The sequence below is a fragment of the Stegodyphus dumicola genome, chromosome 11 (genome assembly GCF_044657685.1).
Source record: "Stegodyphus dumicola isolate Sdum_Otavi_A_Nest chromosome 11, ASM4465768v1".
NCBI lineage: Eukaryota > Metazoa > Arthropoda > Arachnida > Araneae > Eresidae > Stegodyphus > Stegodyphus dumicola.
Genome location: NC_140778.1, coordinates 106,073,408 through 106,087,023, shown reverse-complemented (window position 1 = coordinate 106,087,023; position 13,616 = coordinate 106,073,408). Strand labels below are relative to the sequence as shown.

Genomic DNA, 13,616 nt, shown 5'->3' with positions numbered 1-13,616 from the left:
AGAAATGAATCCATTAATCTTTTAAATGTACAGTAGCACTAATTATTAAACATAATTTTGAGAATATCGACAAGCAAAGCAATTAATGAAAAAAACGCTTTTTACTAAAATTATTAGTATTCTGTATGAATGATAGAGAATATATGTAATGAATACCATGGACAAATACCTGTATAAAGAAAAAGAAACAAACAAACAAAAAAAGTAGTATTCTCTACCTCGACACTTGCAAAAGTAATCCTGCTATGCAACACATAGTTAATTTCTGATTACACGATATTGCAAGCATTTTCCTCAGATTTTTCCTACAACTGATATTGAATACTGGTAGTTTGATGTAATTTCATATCATGGTTAAAGGGCTGGCTGCATGGTTGATTTTTCTAGTTTTCCTCATATGTAATGCAAATACAAGCCAGTTTCCCTTAGAAAGTTTTTCAAAACGGCATCTTTCTTCAGGTCCATAGCCGGTATTCTTTGCCATATTCGAACAACCTAAAATTTCCTTCAGATTTTACACTGACATGATGTATCTGTTGTAAGCAGGACAATGATCATTCCACCTCTATCCGTGTAGTAGGAGTGTATTTAAAACATATCAGAATCATGGGATTCATAACAAAATTGACCATGTTTTAATCTTAAAAAACTTTATAAATTTTCTGATTTTATGTCATGGGTTTCACTAACAAGATATTCATACTTTTGTTCAAGTTCACATGCAGTTGAGCAATACAATGGCTGAATACTTGTAGTTTGATCCAAGTTTGAATCTTCAGCATTCAGTATCTTAGGCCATCACATTGTCATGCCCCCTAAAGTTATTACTGCTTGGCATAATAACAATCTCACTTGACCATGTTACCCACTTTGTCAAAAGTAATATATCAGCTGCAGTCTCTCCAAAGATTCTCACTATAACAGAGATTTAAAAATATTTTTCTTAGAATAAAAATATGTTTGTCACCGTTTGGCAACAATTCATGAACTTTTCACGTAAAGCATTTATGACTCTTTTCAGATACATCATTTTGAGAAGTGTTTCATCTGCCTTTTTCATATGTATGGCTGCATCATTCAGAAGAAAATGATGATGTCATGTTTAATTTCATCAGTGTTTTTCCCACATCTGTTATAAGGAGAAATAATTTCAATGATATCCTGGAACTGGAATTATCCTAGGGTACGTATTAATTTGTCAACAGCATTGGTTATTTCATAAATGGAAATGAGAATATTGCTTTTTCCATTCTCACTTTGGATATTATGAATTGCACTAATGTATATAGCATTGAATTAGGTCCATTTTAAGATAAATTTGCAGAACATCATTTCTTATAAGTTTCCAAACATCTTTTCAGAGGTGGACTTTCTTAGATTCAGATAATGAAGACATTGTAATATTTTGTTATTTAACAAATAAATATATATTTATTGAAGTGGCAATGCCATAGTTGTATGATGTAACCATTGCTCAGCAACGTAAGAAATTGTTTAAAATGAGAATTCTGAAGTTTTACCAGCTAGTAGTTGTATGAAAAATCTGCCACTAAAGAATTTTTTTCAAATTATCTATCTCCCTAAACTAAAAATAAAATTTATGTTTTATTAAGAAGATCATCTGTTATTTTGTCAATTACTACAAAATACTTTACAATATATTTAGTGATCATCAGTCTGAATCAGAAAAATAGTGCGACTCTACAGAAGACATTCCTTGTGATAAAACTGACTATTTTGTAGGAAAAGATAAAACAACAAAATGGAAGAAAGAACACTTTTGAATTCAAAGATTCCCATAATATCATAAAAAAATTGCCTGACAATACATATATATCTAAAGATGTAACTTCACCCATTCATGAATGGAAGCTAATATTGATGACACAGTGATTGAAATGATTGTGAGATACTCTTAATATTTATGTAAAAAATATTTTGGGAAATTTTAAAAAAGACGCAGAACCTATGGAGAAAGAAAAGTTTCTTGCTTTTTTAGGACTCGTACATAGCTGGATTGCACAAATCCTCCCATGTAAACGCTAGAGAATTATGGGCGACTGATGGAACAAGATTGGATATTTTTCATAAAACAAATGAACTAAGCATTTTCTTTTCATCCTCCGTGCCTTACGATTCGATAATGTCGAACACGGGATAACAGAAGAGTGATGAATTAGCTCCAATAAGAGATTTGTTTGAAAATTTTGTCGAGAATTGTCAGAAATCATATCATGTAAGGGAATACATGACTTTTGGATGAAAAGCTAGAACATTTTCGAGGACAATGCTCCTTTTGGCAGTATATGCCTAAGAAACCTGCAAGATATGGTATAAAGATATTTACTGTGGTTGATTTTAGAACCTTCTGTACTTTGAACATGGAGATTTACTCAGGTCAGCAGCCAGATGGGTCATACAAGAAAGTCAACAGTTTTTGTGAAAAAGCAAAGTGCATCTCCATTATATAATTTTGGAAGAAACATTTTTCAGAATTGTCATGTTTTGTTTGACACAGACAGTTGGTATACCAATTATGAATTGGCCAATTTCTTACAGAAAAATAAAATTTCTATCGTTAGAACAATATGCCAGGATAAGATTATCCCACCTGAATTTGTGTCGAATAAGGATATAATGCTACTTTCTTATATGGCTGAAAAGAACACATGTGTTAACCTTTTGTCAACTATGCACAATGATGACCGTATTGATGAAAGCATGGGAGATTTGAAGAAATCTAAAGTTAATTACGTTTTATAACATGACAAAAGGAGCAGTTGATATAGTCGGCGAAATGGGTGGCACTTATTCTGTGGCCAGAATATCAAACTGATGGGCATATTTTTTTCGCTATTAAATATTGCCGGCATAAATTCAAGGATCTTGCTTTTATCTACCAAAACTCCATCGAGAAGTTTAAGAATAGGAGGCATTTCTGATTTGGCTTTGCACTTTTAGATCCTCATTTGAAATAATAACAGAAACAGTAGGAATACAACGAAGATTCTCTTGAAGATTCGCTAACAAAGAAAAGAAAATTGTTACTGGAGATGTTACATGTGCTCAAGAAAAAAAAGACAGAAAATCAAAAACTTTATGTGTGAAGCGTAAAATAAAATATGTCAAGAACACTGTGAAATAGAAGCTTCATGTATAAAACTACAAAATATCTAATTCTTCTTGAGCCTAATTGATTTGAAAATTAATTATATAACTCATTATCCATGTAATAATTCTGCATAATATGGATTATATTTGCATTCAAAAATTAAAAAAAACACAAATTTCTCATAGAAATCAATGATTCCTAGTCATCTGAAGAAAATGTAAGTACTTTTATTTGTTATTAATCTTAAAATTAACATTATTTTAAAGTTATTTTATATAATAAATGTTGCAATTAATGCAGAATGTATTATTTTACTGAATTGTAATAATATGTTTCATTTGTATGTCTGTTATTAATTTTAAAATAACCATTATTTTTAAGTTATTTTATATAATAAATGTTGCAATTAATACAGAATGCATTATTTCACTGAATTACAATAATGTGTTTCATTTGTATGTCATTTAATTGCGACGCGCGTTCTTGTGTTAAATAATACAGCGTGCTTCCTCCCGGGGTAACCCCGCTAAATGTCATCATCAACCTATTTATTTTACTTCTATATACTAAATATCTTGCTACTTAACTATAACTATACACCGCTAAAATCATGGCCGATGAGCAGTTGTTGAGCTTGGTGAATAAATACGCATTGGCGCCAACGGATCCTTTGCGGAAGAAAACCCCAAAAATAGATTGCTGTCTGTATGTGGGGGGGGGGGGGGAAGGATTTTCCAAAAAAAGATAAGTAGTGTTTTACTATTGATGTTCCTTGCTTTTCAATTTTATTGATTGCTTCTCTTCTAGGAATTCTTAGTTTGACATCATTTTCAAAATGAATATCTCACTGTAGCTTTGCAAAAATCAATCATCAAGAAGTTTCGAAATATTCTCTAAGCCTGCCGAAAAGTTCGAGACCTTTTGGCAAGGGGTGTGAATAATCAGAATGTACCATATAAATATGTAAGTAAATATAGCTGCTGCACCAGCTTTTCAGGTGTCCTATATAAAGCTCCGATGTTATGCCAAGCAGCTTTTAAACATGACAGTTGAAAATAGAGATCAAAATTAAGTTCAGCATTTACTGAATAAGGATGCATTAAGTAAAGAATCAAGGATCATGAAGCTGTATATGTAATGAGAATGTTTTTAGCTACTTATGTCATGGTATTTGCAACTCCAGTTATCTACCAGATGAATCAGCTACAAATATTGAATTCTGAGAGGCAATTTAAATGTTTTTGGATACTCACATATTAGCACAACACCGTAGCTAATTTTGATGGGTTTATACAGTCAAAAGTCGTTAATTTGGACACCCATAATCCAGAATGATCTATAATCCGGACCTCAAAGCTACAAACTTTCTACGAATGCGTCGGGGGAATAATTGTTCTTTATTTTGTAAATTACGGTTTCATATTTTTAATTTTATAATTTCTGCATGCCATTTTACCAGATTTAAAGTGATGATCTATAATCCGGAAAAATCGATAATCCGGAATCGCCGAAGTCCCGACGAGTCCGAATTAACGACTTTTGACTGTAGTTGTAAACATATATTTACTGAATAACTATTTTACATTACAATCATGTATTTCTGCCAAAAAATTAATAAATAAATTTAACAAGATTTTTTTTGTTTCTTTTGTTATGATGGAAATTTCATGGCTGTTGCTTAAGAAGAGTTTAAAAGCAATTATTTGCACAAAATACTGTATTCCTGCAGAAATGTTTTTAGTTTCTTCTACTTTAGCTAAAACACACACTCATATTTTAAAAACGAAATTCAAGATAAAAATAAGACATCAATAAAAACTTTTGGAATTTGCAACAAGATAAAATCCTAGTATACAGTGTAGCCTTGGCACGATTTTGAAAATTATCGCCAACACCAAAAATGATCCAAAGAACGTCTATGTATATACTATACTATGTATAACTATATTCTTTGAATGACCCATTTACTACTCATCGTATATGTCGCATTTTTACTGCTCATCATAAAGTTGCCAAAAGTAGCCAAATCCCATGTGCACAAGATACTAGGATTAAACCGATAAAAAGAATGCATACCAAAATATTTGTTAAAATTGAAGAATTCTTATAAGGTCACCAGAATTTTACACATTTTCAAAATCTGACAGGGTGATTTGTAAGTACATACTTTTGTCAAATGATGTACAAAATGAGGCACCAAATTTAAGAGTGTATTACATACTTCATTTAATAAATTTTATTTGTAATTTCCTTATAAACAACAAGTAGTAGTGGTGGTGAATTTCTTTTGTATTAAAATCAATGACGAATTCTGCTTCATTTACAAAATTTTCATATTAGGCTTACATACCGTTTTCTTACTTATTCCAGAAAATTTAGGTTTAATCTATCTCTACTTATGAATATGAGCCATGTAAAGTTTCATCCTAAGGAAAGTTATACAAATACTTGTACCATGAATATAATTATAGATTTAGTGTAAAGCTGATGCCTTATTAAAAATAATAAAAAAATTGAAACTTTTAATTGCGAGAAGCTGAAAGGGGGTGGAAATATCATTTTTGATGGTATATTATCGTACTGTCAATAATTTAATGCGCGTTAATTCTTATATATCATATTTTCTCTACCCTTTACATTCCAGGCATTAGCAATTACACCAAGCTCTAATTCCATAATTTATTGAACTTAAACACGATAATAAACGTGTTCGCTGTAAAATTACTGTGAAACATGAAAAAATGTTTCTGATCTCTTAACTCTTCGAGTACAAAGTAATATTTTGGCAGCTAAAGTACTTATAAGTCTTAACTTTACGGAGGATTCTTTTACGTATCAAACTTACTGATATTATTTCGGATCGTAATTTGAAAAAGGTCAAAAGGAAATCTTAGAATGATAGCTGGTACTCACCAAACAACCCTTCTCCTCCTTTACTATTTCAGGATATTCTAAAAAATCCATTATAAACAGAAAATTAATTCAAAAAGTCATATATAACATACAAATCAACAACCTGTGTCTCGCAACTGCAAATACTAACAAAAGCGCGGAAATTCTGCCGACGAGTTTCACTTCACTGCAGTTTTCTTATATGTATATTATTAAATATAAAGATGAAAACTTGAACACAATTTTTCATATAAAATATGCATTTTATAATCGAGTTATACAGCTATATTTATAAAAATTCTTGAAATCGTATTACTGAAAATATTACACACCGTGAAAGTATTATTTTTTAAATTACTGATTCACTTGAATATTTAACTGTATTTATTTTTATAAATAACTGCGACTGTATTGCATGAGCGCGAGATACAGTTGTGTTTGTTTGTGTTTTAATACATTATAATAATATTGTCGTCTTTTGCAAATCAAATAAGCTACTTAAAATAATGAATTTTGATGTTTTATTATTGTAAGATAAAGACTTAATTTTTAACTTCATTGGAGAGATCTGTTAAGTAATTACCTTTCTTTTAGTGCTAATTTTAACATAATATTTTATACGGAAAAATCTTTGAATGAGATAAGAGATAAACTCCAAATTTGCACGCGTCTCAAATCCGTAATTAATAACAGATATACTGTTCGTGAAAATGATAGTAAAAATGACAACAGTAGTAATATAAATTTTAACATTTTGCCTCTTGGTGCAATGACACCGGATCAGAAAATCTGTTGCCCATCGCATCCCTAAATTATAAAAATTTTACGATCTGTAAACTTTGGATTACCTAAGCCTATTCATCCATTCATTAACAGGAATTCGATATAATGTGCACATATTGAAAGATTAAAAGTGAACATAAAAATGGGATGTTGTTAGGATCAACATAGGATAAAACAAAAGTGGGGAAAGTACTTAACCGAGATTAAATTTGTTGCTCTTTTAATTTTTATATATTCACTTAATAATATATATGTATGTACATCTTATTAACTTCCTTTTATATTCTTTTCCCTTTAGTTGTAGTGAAGAATTATTTTACGTGCTGTTAAAGATGGCTTCTGGTGTAATAAAAAAACTTGATGAAACTGTAGTTAACAGAATTGCAGCTGGTGAAGTTGTTCAAAGACCAGCCAGTGCTCTGAAAGAAATGATTGAAAATAGGTTTGTTTGATGTTAACTTAGTTATACAGTACGTTGGGGGAATAAATTATTATTAAAGTATTATAGTGAATTCATTATATATATATATATATATATATATATATATATATGTAGAATTTAGACTCCTATTTAAAATTTTCTTCAGAAATTATTTTTGTATTGTAATTTTATTTCAGTTTAGATGCTAAAGCAACGACTATTCAAGTTGTTGTGAAATCAGGAGGCATAAAAATGCTCCAGATACAAGATAATGGTACAGGTATTCAAGTAAGTTTTTTTTTGATTCAGTCAGATTTTTTTAACAATTAGTAGTGTAAGTTTCCAAGAGGAGTTTCTTTTGACATTTAAGAGGTATCATATCTAGCAACAGTTGCTGCTAGGTGGGACTTTTCTGGAAAATGAGATTCTGGTAGCACGGAAGGGCTCCTAGAAAAAGTACCTCCTGATTAAGTGAATAATGCCCGTTTAACATATTTTATTGTGAGCTCCAGGTGATTCACTGATTACAGGTAGTACAGATGATTCCAGGTGATACAGATTTGACTGTACTTGGAATAATGCTTTGATATTCTTTAGAAAAATATGAATATTTGTAACAGCATTAATAAGTTAAAAAAATTTTAGAGAAAGTAATAGGAACAAAATACAGTCAAAAGTCTTTAATCCGAACTCATCGGGACTTCGACGATTCCGGATTATCGGTTTTTCCGGATTATAGATCATCAGTTTAAATCTGGTAAGATGGCATGTAGAAATTATAAAATTAAAAATATGACACCATAATTTATGAAATAAAGAGCAATTATGATCTAAAGGGTATCAAAATTTACAAAAAAAAAAAAAAAAAAAAGCTTAATATTTATTTGTTTACTTTATTAAACGTTTCTTTCAACATGCACGTGCGTAAAGCATACATTACGCATAGTCGAAATTAGAAAATTGCAACCAGAAAACTATTTGATGTGTATTCATGATATTTATAATGACGATGTGTTTTTGATTTAAATCGTATCAAAGACGGAGTGCATCGAGATAAAATACAACATTTAGTAAGGAATTATAAGCCGAATAAAATAAAAACATCTGCCCTGAAGATAAGGATAGTGCTGACATATCAACTTCCAGTTCATTGCGCGCCGCGTCGTCCCCCCCTCCCCCAGAGCAGCGTGAAATTGATAAAACAGATTTCGGAATGGTTAGAGAACCAAAGGATATGCCTTTATCCATTTTTTGCAGCAATTCCACTTTTTGTTTAATGGACATCGAAACATGCTTTCGCTTTGTAGATCCTTTGGTAGCTCCAGAATCGGAAATTCTTTTTGACATAATCGAGAGTTCAAGTTTACTTTTATAAAATTGCTCTGATAGTCTGCAAAAAATAATAAGCCGGATCCAATTAGAAGATTAAGGAACAACGCAATCTGCAACATTAACTGAAATAGATAATTAGATTATTTTAGCTTAGCTTATACCGTCCTTTATACATTAAACGTGCATGCGTAAACGTATTATGCACACAAGTTAACGCATTATGCGTTGACGCATGCGCAGAAAGTTTGTAGCTTTGAGGTCCGAATTATAGATCATTCCAGATTGTGGACGTTAGGATTAAAGACTTTTAACTGTATCGGGTTTTAAAGAAAGTTTTCCACCACCCCAAATATCATCTGCGCAAACAATTCAAATTGCCATATTTAATCGTATTTTGTAAAACAATTTTTGGCATTTGAAGGAAAGAAACTTGCTTTAGAATACTGTCTTGTGAAATTTGTATAAAAAACGTTATCATTAAGTACAAGATGTCTGAAATGGAACTATCATGCTACCAGATTAGAACCATCATTTACTTCCAGTTCTGTTGTAAAAATTTAGCTACGGAATGCTTGTGTACAGAAAAACTAACTAGGTACTAATGTATCATATGACACTGTGAAGGTTTGGTACTGAAAGTTCAAAAACAAGAACTATGACATTCAAGAAGCAGAACACTCTGGCTTGCCCACTGATGTTGATGAGGCTTACTTGTGAGAACTTGTGGAAGAAGATCAGTATGCAATCACTCAAGAGTTTGCTAAATAGTTAGACATTAATGCAGTGTCCATTAGTCGTGCTATGCATGACATAAATTTGATGTACAAGTTCAATCGCTGGGTGTTGCATGAGCTCATTCAAGCAGATAAGGACAGATGTGTCCGGGGCTACAATAATCTGCTGAATGCAAGGACAAAATTCTCGACTGGATCAACACTTGTGATGAAAAGTGAATTTACTTCAACAACACAGGCCGAAAAGGGGGTTGGTCTGCACATGGTGAGCCTGTCGGCAGCATCACAAAGCAGAATTTGATTAACAGAAAAGGTATCTAGAAAAAGGTAAAACCCTCAATGGTAAGGTGTACAACGAGATGCTAGTCCGTCTTGATGCTGCTATCAAGGGAAAACATCGAACTAAGTTCCATTGCAAAAAGGTAATGTTCCATCAAGATAATGCAAGAGCAGATGTGTCTGTATTCACCGGCTGGACTCTGTATGGACTTGAATGGGAACTTTTGCTAAACCCACCATATAGCCCCGACATTGCTTCTTCAGACGTCTATCTTTTTTCACACCTACAGCTATCTTGCTGCTGCTATCTTCCATTCTGCACAGTATGTCTGACATGAGGTTGATCTGTTTTTAGATTTGTTGCCACCAAGTTTCTGTGTCAAAAGCTTTGAAAAACTCCCAGAAATCATAGATTGGGGGGTGATTACTATCCCCACTAAACATACTGCTTTCATGTTACCAAACATACTGTTTTTTTCTAACTTTATTAAGAAAGACTTTTGGTGGAAAACCTTCATTACAACCAAATATTAACGATAGGTATAGTAATATACTAATAAATGGATTATATATTGACTGCAGCTTATAAATTTTTAAGGGGGGGAAAATTATCAAGTAGAGGAAATTGTTTAACTAGATTTCTTAAATCAGAATGCTACATGTCAGATTTTAACAAATCTTTAATCAGGGAGAATATTAAATAGATTATATATTTTGGGCAGTAGAAAAAGAAAGAATTATCTTTGTGTGTAAAGTATTTATTAATGTTTAGCAAAATTTAAAATTTTAATGTTATAAATTACTATTTTCTTAAATTGAAAATCAAATAATTATTATATACTTTTTCAGTTTTAAAAAAAATCACTCAATGAAAAATTTATAAACTAAAAAGAAAGTTTTTGCTAAAACAGTTTTTTAAAATTAATTTACAAAAATTTTGGTCTCTCTGATAATGCTTATGTATTAATAAAAGGTACATTCTTTCACTTTTTTTATTAGAAAGAAGACTTGGATATTGTATGTGAAAGATTTACTACCAGCAAACTTGAAAAATATGAAGATCTTTCATCTATCTGCACATATGGTTTTCGTGGAGAAGCATTAGCAAGTATAAGCCATGTTGCACATGTTACAATAATTACCAAAACTGGTAATTCTAAATGTGCATATAAGTAAGAATAACATTTATAGCTAATTATTCTGTTTTAGCTTTGTAACAGTAATCTCAAACTGATTGCCTGTGAGCAATATGCGGTCCCCAAAGCAATTTTATGCAGCCCATAAATGCATTTCAGTTATGCATTTGTTGCAAATATTTCACGATTTTAATTATTCAGAGTCTGATTTTACATTATTTTCATTATTATTAAAAATGAGTGGGAATAATGCTCCAGAAAATTTATAAACTGAGGTTAATAATTTATAATATATAAATCATAAAGAAATGAAGATACAGATTTTATTAACTTAGGTTTGTACTAGGTAAAAAATAAGTGTATTTAGTTTCAAACTTTTGTTCTGAGAATAATTGCTTTATTTGGGAGTGCATTTATATGTGAATGGATTTTTTTCATAGTTTAAATTAATAAGAATCTTTAAATAATCAAATGTTATGGATCAAAATTTTGTTCATTGCTGAATTTGTACATTTTCTGATGTCTTTTAATGTAAAAACAAATTTGTACATGGGGAGAGCAATACAAATAATGTTACATAAAGATTTCTTGAAAAAGCTAAGGATTTTATTATGGATGTTTCCTGCTTTAAACATGCTATTTTTTAAAAAAGTATTAAGCAGTATTCAGTAAACTGCACACATGCACACACAAATTTTATCATAAATTAGGCTTTGCATCACATTACTTTGCACAGGCTATATGCTGATGTAAGTTTTGGACAGCTGATGTAAGTTTTAACAGCTGATGTAAGTTTTGGAGCTCATTTAATCTGGGTTTAATCCTAGTATCCCTTGCACAAGGGATTTGACTACTTTTGACGAATTTATGATAAGCAGTAAACGGGACATATACGATGAGTAGTTAAACGGGTCATTTTGGTGTTGGTGATAATTTTCAAAATCGTGCCAAGGCTGCACCGTATACTAGGATTTTACCCTAATCTGAACTATTATATTTGTTAGATTAAGGTATTAAATGCAGTTTTGATTTCTTATATTTTCATCTTATGAAGAATTAATCAGCATGCAACGTGATTATAAGTTGAGGATATTTTCTAGTTCAGATTGATTTGTCAGGAAGTATCCAATCATAACTTCAGGACCATCCCTCTGTTTTCTATATTTCATTCTGTATTTTAGCGAGTTAAAATCATTATTTAGTATCTGTAGCAGTAACTATGGCTCTAGTGTAGAATTGGGTGCCCCTTCAATTAGCGACAATTTTCTAAAAATTTTGCCGATGAAACCTCACTTCTGGTTACCATGATAGTTTTAACTTTGTTTTAGCTTCCTGATTTTATTTAAATGAAAATAGATTGAGGTGTACATGGACAAGTTTAAGGCAGTGCGCAAAGCCTAGTTTGTGCAATTCTACGATGTTTTTTGAAGTGAAAACAGATCGATGTGTACATGGACACAAGTTTGTGCAATTCTTTGACTTTTTATTTTGGTTTTGTGTTGCGGCCATCTTGAAATTGTGCCTTCCTGGCACCAATCTTGGTGTCAAAAAAGAATCGCCAAGAAACAAGGGGCACCCAAATGTAAACTTTTACCTAATCCATAAGCATTAATAATTTTTATTGTATATGTTTATTTAATCTGAAAATCATTTTTGAACACTCTGGCATTTATGTGTTTAATATATATGCATACTCCTTTTTCCCTTTTCAGAGTACAGTATTCTGATGGAAAACCTTTGTATCCTCCTAAACCTTGCGCTGGAAACAAGGGTACTCAAATTCTTGTGAGTTAACTCCAGAATAAAATTTCTTTAAATATTTTAACTACATTAAATGAAATTATCAAGTTTAAATTAAAAACTATTTTTTACAGTGTTCTTTATTCCATTTTTTGTGTTATGTATAATGATGCCTTTTTTTGTGTGTATGTATGGGGCAGACAACATAGAATTAAATGAGAGCTTTTTAAGATATATTTGGTGCTGCTTAGATACTATGAATATGATGCCAGTATAATTTAAAGTTTATTTTTTAGCCCAAAGGGGCAATTTGTCATAATGGGTTCGTTTTGGCATTTTGCATTGATTCACTATAAACGATGAATCACTTTTTAAATTGTTGCCACCAAATATTAGAGCCTTGTGTTATATTTAAAGAAATTAAAGGTACTATTTGGTTTCGAGGGCCGTAAAATATCGCCAAACTATTGTTGATGCCAATGCTGCCAAAAGTAATTGCAGCAACCCTAATAATTGCCGCAAGAAAGGAAGTACTATAATAGTAAATGGCTATTTAAGATTGATGTTTTAATTTAGATGAAAGGTTAATTTCATATAATACTTTTTATTATTATAATTTATATGAAAAAGGCTAAACATGACTGAATGGAAGCATAAGAGTAAATAACTATTTCAGATCATTATTATAATTTATATAAAAATTGCTAAACATAACTGAATGGATGCCTGCATCGCTATTTCGTTACCAACTTATCGCTAAAGCATAATTTCATCTCATTGGTTGTTCAAAAGTAATTTTCTATAAAGAATGATGCCTTTCCTTTGAAAATATTCTTGGTAAAGTGCAGAATCGCTCACTTATTTGTTTGCCGCTTTTTACAAGGGTAAAAAACAATTAGATTTTTGTCAATTTTCTTTTTACTTTTTAAGTGAAATTAGGTCGATGTGTACATAGATAAAGTCAAGGGTGTGCGCAGTGCCATTTTTGTGCAATTCTAGGATTTTTTTAAAGTAAAAATAGGTCGATGTGCATATGGATACCGAGTATTTGCAATTCTTAAAAACGCGTCAAGCAGTGGGTGATTCTTCACTTTACCCAAAATTCTATTGCCGACTTTTCGTCATGGGCAATTCCAGCGATAAGGAGCGCGCCTTGCGCCCTCCGATAAGTGTGGCAACCCCTACAG

At 31.2% G+C, this 13,616-nt stretch overlaps 2 protein-coding genes across 4 annotated transcripts in view; one reads left to right on the top strand and one right to left on the bottom strand.

The window, feature by feature from the left end:
• Nucleotides 1-6,181, bottom strand: part of Ssrp (structure specific recognition protein) — a 45,432-nt gene extending 39,251 nt beyond the window's left edge. The window contains exon 1 of the mRNA XM_035350589.2: nt 6,026-6,181. Within this exon, the coding sequence (XP_035206480.1) occupies nt 6,026-6,076 (51 nt within the window). The 5' untranslated portion in view covers nt 6,077-6,181. The remainder of the gene's footprint in view (nt 1-6,025) is intronic.
• A 241-nt stretch (nt 6,182-6,422) lies between these two features.
• Mlh1 (DNA mismatch repair ATPase Mlh1) overlaps nt 6,423-13,616 on the top strand; it is a 47,933-nt gene continuing 40,739 nt past the window's right edge. Inside the window, exons 1-5 of one of the 3 annotated variants that reach the window (XM_035350587.2) lie at nt 6,423-6,574; nt 7,086-7,229; nt 7,406-7,496; nt 10,553-10,725; nt 12,402-12,474. In XM_035350587.2, the coding sequence (XP_035206478.2) occupies nt 7,120-7,229; nt 7,406-7,496; nt 10,553-10,725; nt 12,402-12,474 (447 nt within the window). In that variant the 5' untranslated portion in view covers nt 6,423-6,574; nt 7,086-7,119. Of the gene's footprint in view, nt 6,580-7,085; nt 7,230-7,405; nt 7,497-10,552; nt 10,726-12,401; nt 12,475-13,616 lie in introns of those variants that run through there. The other 2 variants (XM_035350586.2, XM_035350588.2) reach the window with 2 other exon arrangements.